This window comes from Carya illinoinensis, chromosome 4 (assembly GCF_018687715.1).
Source record: "Carya illinoinensis cultivar Pawnee chromosome 4, C.illinoinensisPawnee_v1, whole genome shotgun sequence".
NCBI classification, from domain to species: Eukaryota; Viridiplantae; Streptophyta; class Magnoliopsida; order Fagales; family Juglandaceae; genus Carya; species Carya illinoinensis.
This window is the reverse complement of record NC_056755.1, coordinates 14227977-14239997: the sequence shown is the minus strand read 5'-3', so window position 1 is coordinate 14239997 and position 12021 is coordinate 14227977. Positions and strand designations below refer to the sequence as shown.

The 12021-nt window shown below is 35.6% G+C and overlaps 1 protein-coding gene across 1 annotated transcript; it reads left to right on the top strand.

The window, feature by feature from the left end:
* Positions 1 to 1277: 1277 nt before the first annotated feature.
* LOC122306815 (1-aminocyclopropane-1-carboxylate oxidase 3-like) lies at positions 1278 to 9124 on the top strand. The gene is made up of 5 exons (XM_043119332.1): positions 1278 to 1327; positions 7421 to 7539; positions 7695 to 7921; positions 8107 to 8440; positions 8692 to 9124. The coding sequence occupies exons 2-5, from the start codon at positions 7435 to 7437 to the stop codon at positions 8980 to 8982; spliced, it is 957 nt and encodes a 318-aa protein (XP_042975266.1). The 5' UTR covers positions 1278 to 1327; positions 7421 to 7434; the 3' UTR covers positions 8983 to 9124.
* Positions 9125 to 12021: the final 2897 nt, after the last annotated feature.

The following is a 12021-nucleotide window of genomic DNA, read 5'->3' as shown; positions in this document are numbered from 1 at the left end:
TCCAAAAACTCCAGGACTGTAGGATACTAATTTGGTTATGTTTTCAACTCTCAGGCTCATAACCTTCCACCAAGCTCCCAAATCCGATGTCCAAGGCTACCCACTCTATTGACACTGACCTGGTGGTAGCTTTTTCCCTTTTGACAGTTTCACTAATCTATCAATATTCAATGACTTAACACCACGCTCATACACAATACCAAGGCATTTTAATCCAATCTATAGGTTACCCCCTTTGTGACGTAGTCCCCACTCTAATACCATTTGTTAAAGGCCCAACAATTGATCCAAAAGCCCTAAGACTGTTGGATACTATTTTGGTCAAGTTTTTAACCCTCAGGATCATAACAGATACCCAACAAAGAAAATAGAAGAAACAATAGCAAAAAATATTTCTTCAGAACCAACCCGATTTTCGAGTCAGGGAAAAACATACCAAACAACATTGCAACTTTGTGCCCAGGTTACAAGGCAAGGATGATAAGTCAGTTATAAAATATCAAAACATCTAGTCAGCGGCTGACAATGGTGGAGGAGAAACTCAACTAGTTGACGGAGGCAGACAAAGCTTGAAGTAGATAAATTTTAGGAATACTCAAAATGAACACGACAATAAGAGAGTGGTCAAAGTTGATGCACAAGGAAGCCAATGGTAGTGGAAGAGGTAGACAGTGGTGGACTCGACCACTACTACTCTGTCAGACAAGAATTGAAGAGAGAAAGCAGAGAAAATTTTGAGTTAATTTTAGGAAAGAAAAGTAGTTACATGTCAGTTCTCTGATTTTCAATATTTCACTTTTTTGGCAAACACATGAAAATCAACACATATATATATGTAAAATATATATGGTTTCAAAATTCAAACATCAGCATGTACATACGTTTCCATTATCAATTATCACTATCCTAATTCAATCTCAAGGCAATCACAAAAACTCAAAATGTATATCAAATAAATAGTCAGCGCCTTATAATTAGCATCGAAGAAGCATTTATACGAGGCATCACAAAACATTCCCATAGTGCATGTTTGTCTAAGTTTTTATCGCCTCCATCATATATATATATATATATTCTTCTATATCTATATATATAGAGTATTCATGTTATAACTTATACTGAGATCTCCACATCACATGACATAATTTGATTTAGAACATAAACTTTAAAATTTGAATTTTATAAATCAAATTTTTTTATTTAAGTGATGTGGATGGTGTATTTTGCATACCAGCTCGAAGATAGAATTAACTCATATGAGAGAGAGAGAGAGAGAGAGAGAGAGAGAGAGAGAGAGAGAGAGAGAGAGAGAGAGAGAGAGAGAGAGGTCATAAGGTCGTTCAAACGATAAAATATTTGTTCAAATAACATTAATATGCAAAAACACATTCGAATGGATAGAATTTCCAAAAATAAAGTATGTTCAAACGAACAGAATTTATGTTTGAACACAAGTCATTTGAAAAACTTATTAGTTCAAACACAAAAAATTTGTTTGAACACTCAGTCCGTTTGAACAGTATCAAATATGGTCATAAGTTCAAATCAAAATTTCTTATAGTTCAAACGGTATGTGTTAGTTCGAACTGATATGGTTCCATTCGAATGGATTTTAGAGATGAAAATGATTTGTCTAAAAAAAAAAAAAATCTTGTTTGAATGGTTTCAACTGGTTCTGCCCAATTTCATCTCCAAAAACCTTTTGAGACAGACTTTTCAAGACAAAATAGAGATAAAAATTGAATTTTTTGAGACAAATGATTTGTCTCAAGAAACCCAATATCTTATAGTGAGGGTCATTTAATTTATATATCCAGTAGTACTTCATTGATTAGTTTCCACGAATTCATGTAAAAATGCCATCAAACTTCAGATCATAGATTAAAAATTATAATAAAGAAATTAATTGTTAGAATATAATAGTGCATGATTAGCTGAGATGAATGCGAGAGAGAAGCCTAATTAACTTATATATTGACACTACAACAAATAGTAGCTTTTGTCACGGGTTCTTTTTCCATGACAGAACATCGTGTGTTATAGTGGCTATTTGTCACCAAAACAAAGCATGGGAACAAAACCAGCCTTTTACCATGAGATTCCTTTGGTGACAACAGTATAGTGGTAATAGGAGTTTTAATCACGGAAAATAGTTTTGATCCCACAACTATGTGTTAATGGGAATTAAAATCTGCAGAAATTTTCCCTCGTCGTGGGTTAAAAGTTAGTACCCATGAGAATGAGATTTATTCCCATGAAATATTATCCATCGCAAAAATTATACCGCCCCAGTAGATGGCAATCGTGAGTAAATTAATATTTGCCACTAATATATTGATTCTTTATCCCACGAAATATACCATCAGTTAATGTTGAGGGAATTAATTCCACAACAAATAATCCCGCTATACCCCGCGCGATACCGGGTCTATCCTTTTTACCCGATGTTATCTTCCCCACCCCTTTCCTTTCTTTCACAACCGCCGCGCCCCCCCCCCCCCCCCCCCTCCCCTCCAACATTCGCCAGTCACCGTACATCGCACTCGCCCTACAACCTCACCGCCTCTCACCATAGTCGCGTCCTTCCCCACGCTGTGGGTAAAATCGTCCCCAACCCGTGCATCGAAGCAGAGTGAGAAGAAAGTTCCCAGCAACTGCCCTAGCCTACTGCACGACGCGGAAGCCCTCTTCTGGTGCATCCCCTCTCTCGGGTCAAATAGACACAGTCAGCCTCACATTCTTCTCCCTCCGTCTTCTATCTCTATTAATGGTATGATTGTGTACCATTGGGGGTGACTTTGAAGATACTGTGTAAGATATCTCTACTTGTCTTATGATATGGTTGTGGCAAATCTGATTCATGTATCACAATTTGTTATCATCAATAAATACACATGGATGGAGGTGCCACGGATCATCCCTAATTTAGCTCTGGAATTTCTGCTGATTAGGTAGCCCCGATTGTTGTGAAGCAATGTATGTACAGATTTGTATATATTATTTATGTAAATATTGGAGTGTGGGGATTGGTTCCTCCATGTTAATCTATTTTTGTGTAATATAGGTGAGGGCGTTGTCCTTACTAGCCTTGCATTAACATTTTAAGTGTACCCGTTTAAAAGATTCCTCGTTGCATTCCAATATGAAACATATCTGTTTCATGTTTTTAAATAACTACAAGCATGCATCCAGTTACCAACAATTGATGTTAAATATTAAATTTGGGCTTCGATTATGTACCCGTCCTATGCCAGACCAGTTATTTCTAATTTATCGATGATATTTTAAGTAATGGCCATCAAACAGAATCATGCTATATCTTCGATTTCTCACGTCGACTTATGGTAGCTAAAGTCGACGTGAAGTTGTACCATGATAATGCCGCGTGAAGTTGTGGTGGCAAATTCCGATTTCCCCACCAAAAAATCCATCTGGGGCATTCACATTGTCACCCTATACATGATGGCAAAACATGTATTGTCACAAGACCAGAACAATTTGTGGGAATTAGTAGTCATGGACATTATACAAATTGCCACTAGACGGTATAAAGGTAAAACTAATTTTTGTCACGTCTACGACAACTGCCTAATAAATTTTTGCAACCACATTGCTCATCTCTAATATTTAGTTCCAACCATGACATCCGGTGTCGTATAACTTATTACGACAAGTATTGAGGTTAATAACATTAACTAAGTGCCAGACCTGGTCATCCCAGAAATTATGAACTCACAACACTTAGAGTGGTTAATAACTTTATACGACTAACACTGCCACCAGATCGCTAATGGCTAAGAAATATTACGGACTGTGAGTGTGGTGAGAAATGAGGTATCTTTCACCATTTCTGCTGAGTTGTTCATCAAGTTTGCCACAGAGGGCCGATGTTTTTGACACCACCTGAATTGGTGACTAAAAGGGGTTTTTCCCACCAACTAATTGTATTGGTGGTTAATGTAATATTGTCCATGAATTATATGCCACCAACGTGTCACCAGTGAAAATGGTAACAAAAAATAGGGTTGCCACAAAGCATATGGTTTTAATCACGAAAGTGCTTCACGGAAAAAACCAGTATTTGTTGTAGTGTGAACTATCTCCCACTAAGATCCAGTCATGGAAAATCATGCATGCATTGCTTGATTTACATTGAAATTCATCCGGATGCTTGAGATCATGCATGCTTTTCAACACTGCTACAGTAACTTTGCATGTGGAACATTAAATACAATTAATTAGCGTGCTTAACAGTTTTTAGGCTTCTGTTCAATGCCGGCCATCTTATTAATCCTCATGGGAAGTACTGTACAAGTCTATAATCCAAATTTTCTGTCTCGATGATATATTAAATTTTGGATTTGGATTTACACCAATGCCAAACAAGATCTTGAGCTAGCTTTCCGTGAAAAGCTTGGATTTGAAATCATGGTAATTCATTTGGAATTCCGTGAAAAGCTTTCCGTGAGATCTAAACGTACGTAACCTTATGGAATTCCAATCGTACAAGCAATTTATGGCACAAAAAGGTAAGATCGAGTGATCCTTGAATATGGGGCCGCATACTGTTGATAAAAAAGGTGGATAATTGAAAGCCATCACCAAATTTGTAACAGTTGTATGCATGCCGGCCACTGAATATATATGAAGATGGAAGTAAAGTGATATACTTTAGATAATTTAATTTAGGCTAAAATTAAAAAAAAAATGATATTTAATTACAATAATAAAGTTTACAAATATAGTATAATCATTTTAAAAAAATAAGTAAATGTAAAATCCACATAAAAGAATTAATTTTATAACGATAGCGCATAGATCTCAATTTTTTTCAATAAAAATATGCGACACTTACATAATATTCCATCACTATATTTAAAATAAAATAACCAGTTTAGTAGGGTGGCCACCGTCACGAGCATATATTACACATGAAAAATAATGATCGGGAAACTCCAGTACTGTACAAGGTAGTCTAATTTTGACCTTGATTAATTAATGACGTACGTTAATAATGCAACATTTGCATCTTTCTCAAATATTGTTGTTATCTTAAACTTCCAACGTCATGATGACGCCGATCAGCAAAAGGGTCAACAACCATGGAAAAGGGAAAAGAAATTAAGTCATGAGAATAAATTGACAGACGAAGTTTCCAGGCAACAACACAAGGTACGTAGCCGGATAGATTCCTTCCAGCTTCTTATACGAAGAAAATGGCATGACGTCAAAGGAATTGCAAACACATACTTCGTGATTAGAAAGAAACACGTATCTAATATATAGGCCGTATACACATTATAAAATATATACTATAATTAATCACTTAAGTACTTAAAATTAACTAACATATAACTATGAACTATATTTAGTATATAGGTATACATGGCTAGGCATAAGTAATTGGGTTTCATACTACATATAAATCATAAAGTTAACTACACTTTTATTATTAAATTTAATATGTATAGAAGCATATATGTGTGTGTACATGTGTGTAAGAATACTAATATATAGAAATAAATTATATATATTCAATGATAAATGGATGAGCTTTAATCGATTCGAGCTAATGAGTCAAGTTAGCATGATTGAGCGAGCTTTAACTGAGCCAAGTTGAGTTTAATTGAATATGTGTCATTTACTAATCGAGCGGGTTTCTACTTTCATGATTGAGCCTTTTTTTTTTTTTTTTTTTTTCACGAGTCAAGTTCGATTCGAGTCTAACTGAGCGAGTATCAAGCGAGCAATCATATGGATTGGTTCATTTACAACCCTAATCACGGACACTCGCTACTATGGCTTGGTTGTCAATTGCAAAAACTCATGGTTACGACTTGGCCCTAGGTTGCAAAAACCCACAATCAAGCTGGGCTCGGCTCTAAAGACCCATAGCACCACCCATGGTCACTACTTAGCCGTGGGTCCAAAGACTCGCGACCAAGTCATGGTCGTAGGTTGTAGGGACTGATAGCCATGGTCGTGGGTCTCTCAGCCAAACAAACTCGAGTATCTCAATATTAACAAGTGAGTAATCCGCCTACCTACTCGATATTAGCTTTTATATTTTATAAATTTTGATTCGCCCACTTACTCGATATTAGTGAGCGGGTAGTCCACCCAATAGCTTATGGGTTTGGGCAAATAGGCCGACGGCCAGGTACAGTGGCTCAGCTTAATTTTATCCAATACATTGAGTTTCCTCGAATTCATGTAAATATGTCATCAAACGTCATATAAATATAAAATTTGTAATCTACAAAATTGTTAGAATATAAGAGTGAGTGAAATCAATGAGAAAGAGAAGCCTAACTAAAGTATATATCCAATTGTCTCCCACTAAGATCTAGTCATGGGTCATGGAGAACCATGCATATAATATATGTTAAAAGAGTGAGTTAATTCGGAGTTTGAGCAACTTTTATATGATCAGATTAATGGGATTCATTCCCTTTAATTGGTTGCTTAGCTAAAAGCCCTTTAATATTTTTTTTTAAGACTTTTCATCACTTGGACGAAAATGATCAATCCTCACCAAAGACATTCATGTCCAATATAGGCTATATAGGTAGGCCTACCTATTTTTTTCCCAATCCCCACTATTAATTAATTGATTAATTAGAAGCTGTTGAAAGGTTATAATTTCTTTTTTAAAAAAATGTGCTAATTATGTCAATCAGTGGTCCATAAGGGAAGTGAAAATGAATGTTCTGTTGAAATACTAGACCCATATACATAGCAACAATGAATTATTAACCTGTGTATTTATTAACGTGTGAGCTGAATACGACGGCTTTCATGCTTCTGTATATTGTTGTGAGAATTAATGTATCGGACAACAATGTTTTCTTCACCGTAGGTACGTAATTACGTTAACTCCTAAATTTAGGAGCAACAGATCAATTTGGCCAAAATTTCAGCGATTCCTGAAGAAATGCAAGAGTTCGTGCTATTGTTAAGATAATAGTATCAATTTTGAAGGAATACACAGACATTGATATAATTTTATATGATTTATTAAATCTATTTTATAAAAAATAAATTTATATATAAATTTATAAATTTATTTTTGTGTATCTATGGACTTAGTGATCGGCCAAAATTGGAGCCACGAAGGTGGGGTCCAACCGCGTTACTTTGGAGACGGTTCAACAAAGCAAAGCGACCTTAGCAGGTTCGTACAATTAATTCCAATGGTAAAATAAAGTTTGCCTTAGAATAAGTCACGTTGTCGATTAAAGATGATTACAAATATATGGATAGCACCCGAGTTCCAGTCCCTCACGACTCCCTTTGTATTTCGCCCCTATAAATACCACCAAACTCTCACAGCACAACATCGAACACAGCTTGCTTGCTTGCATAGAGAAAAAGAAAAAAAAAGAGAAAAAAGAACACAGCTTGCTTGCTTTAGAACGAGAGAGAGAGAGAGAGATGGAGAACTTCCCAGTGATAAACATGGAGAAGCTAAACGGTGAGGAGAGAGGATCAACCATGGAGAAGATCAAAGATGCATGCGAAAACTGGGGTTTCTTTGAGGTACGTATCAGTATCAGTACTCTGCTGGAGCTAAGCCTTGCTAAATTTGTTCCTAGCTGCGCATCCATTATTGAGTTGCTCATTAATTTACAATTCCACTTACGGGTCAAGTACCGTTTTGCGTTCCTTTCTGAAATTTCTATATGTATATGCAGTTGCTTAATCATGGCATATCCCATGAGTTAATGGATGCTGTGGAGAGGTTGACAAAGGAGCACTACAAGAAGTGCATGGAGCAAAGGTTCAAGCAACTGATGGCAAGCAAGGGTTTAGAGGGCGTTCAGGCTGAGGTCCATGACATGGATTGGGAGACCACCTTCCACTTACAACATCTCCCCTACTCCAATATCTCTGAGATTCCAGACCTCCAGGATGATTACAGGTAGGTAAAGAATCTGCAATTTGTGCACAAATATTGCGTGGAAGACATTTTTTCAAGAAAAAAAAGTAATATGAGATATGTACGCCTGAACTTATATCTGAGATGACTTCCGTTCATGTACTCAGAAGTGGAAGGTGCGCAGTACCTCATGATATTTTGCATCTCAAATATGTATAAAATTGCAGGAAGATCATGAGGGAATTTGCAGTGAAGTTGGAAAAACTGGCAGAGGAACTCCTAGAGCTGTTAGGTGAGAATCTTGGACTGGAGAAAGGTTACCTCAAAAAGGCATTGTGTGGATCAAAAGGTCCAACTTTTGCAACCAAGGTTAGCAACTACCCTCCATGCCCAAAGCCAGACCTGATCAAGGGTCTCCGTGCCCACACCGATGCTGGTGGCATTATCCTTCTCTTCCAGGATGATAAGGTCAGCGGTCTCCAGCTTCTCAAAGATGGTCACTGGATTGACGTGCCTCCCATGCGCCATTCCATTGTCATCAACCTTGGGGACCAGCTCGAGGTATATGTCTATATATATAAGAAATTAAGTTTTAAAACAATTTCTTGTAATAAGAGAACAAAAAAGAAAAAAAAAAAAGAAAAGAAAACAGAACTTTTTTGAGTAACAGATTATCAACAATCAACAAGTTATCTTACCAGTACAACCCTGTTCATCGACACACCCAACACACACCACATTGGCTAGCCTATAATGAGTCCCAGTACAATTAATATGATGACATTAAGCTGATCTTGAATGTATATGCATAGGTCATCACCAATGGGAGGTACAAGAGTGTGCTCCACCGAGTGATAGCCCAAACTGATGGGAACAGAATGTCAATAGCTTCATTCTACAACCCTGGCAGTGATGCTGTAATTTATCCAGCACCATCACTGGTAGAGAAAGATGGAGATGATGAGGAGAAGAACCATGTTTACCCAAAATTCGTGTTTGAGGACTACATGAAGCTGTATGCTGGCCTCAAGTTCCAGGCCAAGGAGCCAAGATTTGAAGCCATGAGGGCAACAGGTGGCTTGAGTCCAATTGCAACAGCTTGAGAGCAAATTTTCTAGTTGAAGATAAAATGAAAAATTGTCATATATTATATATGTGGTGGCTTCCTAAACATACTCTGAATTTTATGAATTGATTATTTGTAGAATGACTTTGTTAATTAACATTGTCTTATGATCTGTCACACTCTCCATGTTTCTATCTTATAATATTTGTGGTATAGGACCCAACAAAATAATATTAAAATTTGATAACAATATTACTATTTGCTACTATAAATTTTGTCATCCTCAATCATATAGCGTTATTAATTTTATACGTCAACAGTTCTCACCGGGAACAAAGTAATATCAATCTGAGATTTTTTCAGGAGATCTAGTGTTTGTCTTTGTTATCTCTCTTCTTTTATATTGTTAATAATCAACAACCGAAAAAAATCACATCAAAATAATGGGTGTTGTCTGGGGGATACAGGGGAAATCATGGTACAAAATTTATTTTGTAATCAAATCCAAGAGGGTCATTTTCTGATCTGCTTTCAAAGTGTGTGTTGATCACTCTTGAGCAGACCCATGAAGCACTACCGCTAGCATTTCGACAAAGAGAAATGATAGTACGTCGTCCCAAATGTACTTCTCCAAATAACTGCTCTTTAATTTTATTCTATTTTTTTTTTTTTACTTTATAGTTAATAAAGTGACTGTTAGTGTATTGATATATTTTTTTAATTTTTAAAAAATATTTTCAAATGATAAAAAAATATATTAAAAAAATGAAAAAAAAAATGGTCAATACCCATTATGCTTTAGGTACTTAGGTTTGGCACCTTATGCAATATTTAAAAAAAAAAATTGACAGTATGGTATGAGTTATGTAGAAATAAGGCCTCTGCCAATTTTTGTGTCCATGAATGTTAATAGAAACAACACTTGGCCGAATCATTGGCTTCTAACCAGAAATTGGCAATGACCATCTAACCAAGGTTTGACAAATCACTTTCTTTTTAATATACCCTTCCTCACCTAGGAATCACATGCCTCACGTAACCACGTTGATTCATCCTTCCATGTCTTCTATGTTACTGTATATGTTAGTGTCAGTGTTTAAACTACAACCAATTTGCCCATTTCTCACAAGTTTTTTTCCCAAGACATAAGCTGGTGGAAAATACTTACCTGATGTTACAAACAACGTTCGTAGAAAAAAAAAAAAAAAAAAAAATCCTTTTGCCATGAAATCACGTTTGGTCCTTCTCAACATTCTTTCGTTGCGTTTGCCTTCTATGGCTGAGCCATCTAGGTGCCGCTCACTATCAATTCATAATTATATATATATAGTTATACAGATCTGTCTAATAAATGTATTTTATAATTTTCACATTCGACGATTGAGTTCAATTCCTCAACAAAAGAGAAATTAATAATTTTATTAGTATTCAATGACTTAACACATTGTCCATATATAGTATCAATGCATTTTAATTCAGCCTATAGGTCACCTCTTCCATGACTTAAACTCGTGACCTGTTCCCTACTCTGATATCAATTATTAAATACCCAACAATTGATCCAAAAGTCCTAAGATTGTTGAATACTAATTTGATAAAGTTTTAACCTTAAGGATTATAACAGTTTCCCAACAAAGAAAATCAAAGAAAGAATAGCAAAATAATTTCTTCAAAACCAACCAGATTTTCTGAGTCAGGGAAAAACATACCAAACAATACATGCAACAACTTTGTGCTTGTGTTACAAGGCAAGGACAATAAGTCGGTTATAAAATATCAAAACATGTTGTCGGCAGCTGACGGTGGTGAAGAAGAAACTCAAGTCGATGGAGGCAGACAGAGCTTAAAGTAGATAGATTCCAGGAATACTTGAAATGAATACGAGAATGAGAGAGTGGTCGAAATTGATGCACGAGGAGGCCGATGGTGGTGGACTCGACCACTGCTACTTCATTGGATAGGGATTGAAGAGAGAAGGCAGAGAAGTTGTTGAGTAAATTTCTAGGAAAAGAAAAAAGAAAAAAACAGTTACGGGTTTCAATTCTCCGATTTACAATATTTCACTTTTTTGGCAAATGCATGAAAATCAACACATTTTTGTTTCACATGGTACTACAGTCTATACACTTTCAATTTAATTAATTCCCTAGTTTAGTTGGATTAAATTTTGTAAAATCATATATATATGGTTTTACAAAATTCAAACATCAGCATGTACATATGTTTCCATTATCAATTATCACTATTCTCGATCGATCTCAAGGCAATCCCAAAAAACCAAGAACGTGTATCAAATAAATAGTCAGTGCTTTATAATTAGTATCAAAGCAGCAATTATAATAGGCATCACAAAACATTCCCATAGTGCATGTTTGTCTAAGTTTTTATCGCCTCCATCATATATATATATATATATATATATTCATTTATATATTTAGAGTATTCATGCTAAAACTTATACTAAGGCCTCTACACCACATGATGACGTAACTTGATTTAAAAGAGAAATTTTGAAATTCGAATTTTATAAATCAAATCTTTCTATTTAGGTCAGGTGGATGGTGTGTTTTATATAAATAATGGCTTGAGAATAAAATTAACTTTTATATATATATATATATAGAGAGAGAGAGAGAGAGAGAGAGAGAGAGAGAGAGAGAGAGAGAGAGAGAGAGAGAGAGGGTCATTTAATTTATCCAGTAGTACTGCATTGATCTGTCTCCATGAATTCATGTAAAAATGTAAAGAGTGAAGCCAAGAAATATGCAGAGCACTGAATTTTATTTCTCGAATTATCTTTTACATGAAATGATAGTATAGCTTATATACTATTTACAGCAAGTGGATAACTGGCGGGAAAGTAAAATTTAAATAATCTAACAGAAAGTCCTATAACACTATAACAGAATACAGAAAAACAATATAATACTATCTCTAATACCCCCCCTTCAAGCTGGAGCATGGATGTTAAGAAGGCCCAGCTTGGAGATCAATGTGGAAAACAGAGGGTAGCCTAAAGGTTTAGTGAAACAATCAGCCAATTGGTGATGAGAAGAAACATGAAAGAGCTTAACAA

Coding starts and splice junctions, on each gene's coding strand:
- LOC122306815 (XM_043119332.1), top strand. CDS start 7,435: ATGGAGAACTTCCCAGTGATAAACATGGAGAAGCTAAACGGTGAGGAG. Junction 7,922..8,106: donor GACCTCCAGGATGATTACAG/GTAGGTAAAGAA, acceptor ATAAAATTGCAG/GAAGATCATGAGGGAATTTG. Junction 8,441..8,691: donor ACCTTGGGGACCAGCTCGAG/GTATATGTCTAT, acceptor GTATATGCATAG/GTCATCACCAATGGGAGGTA.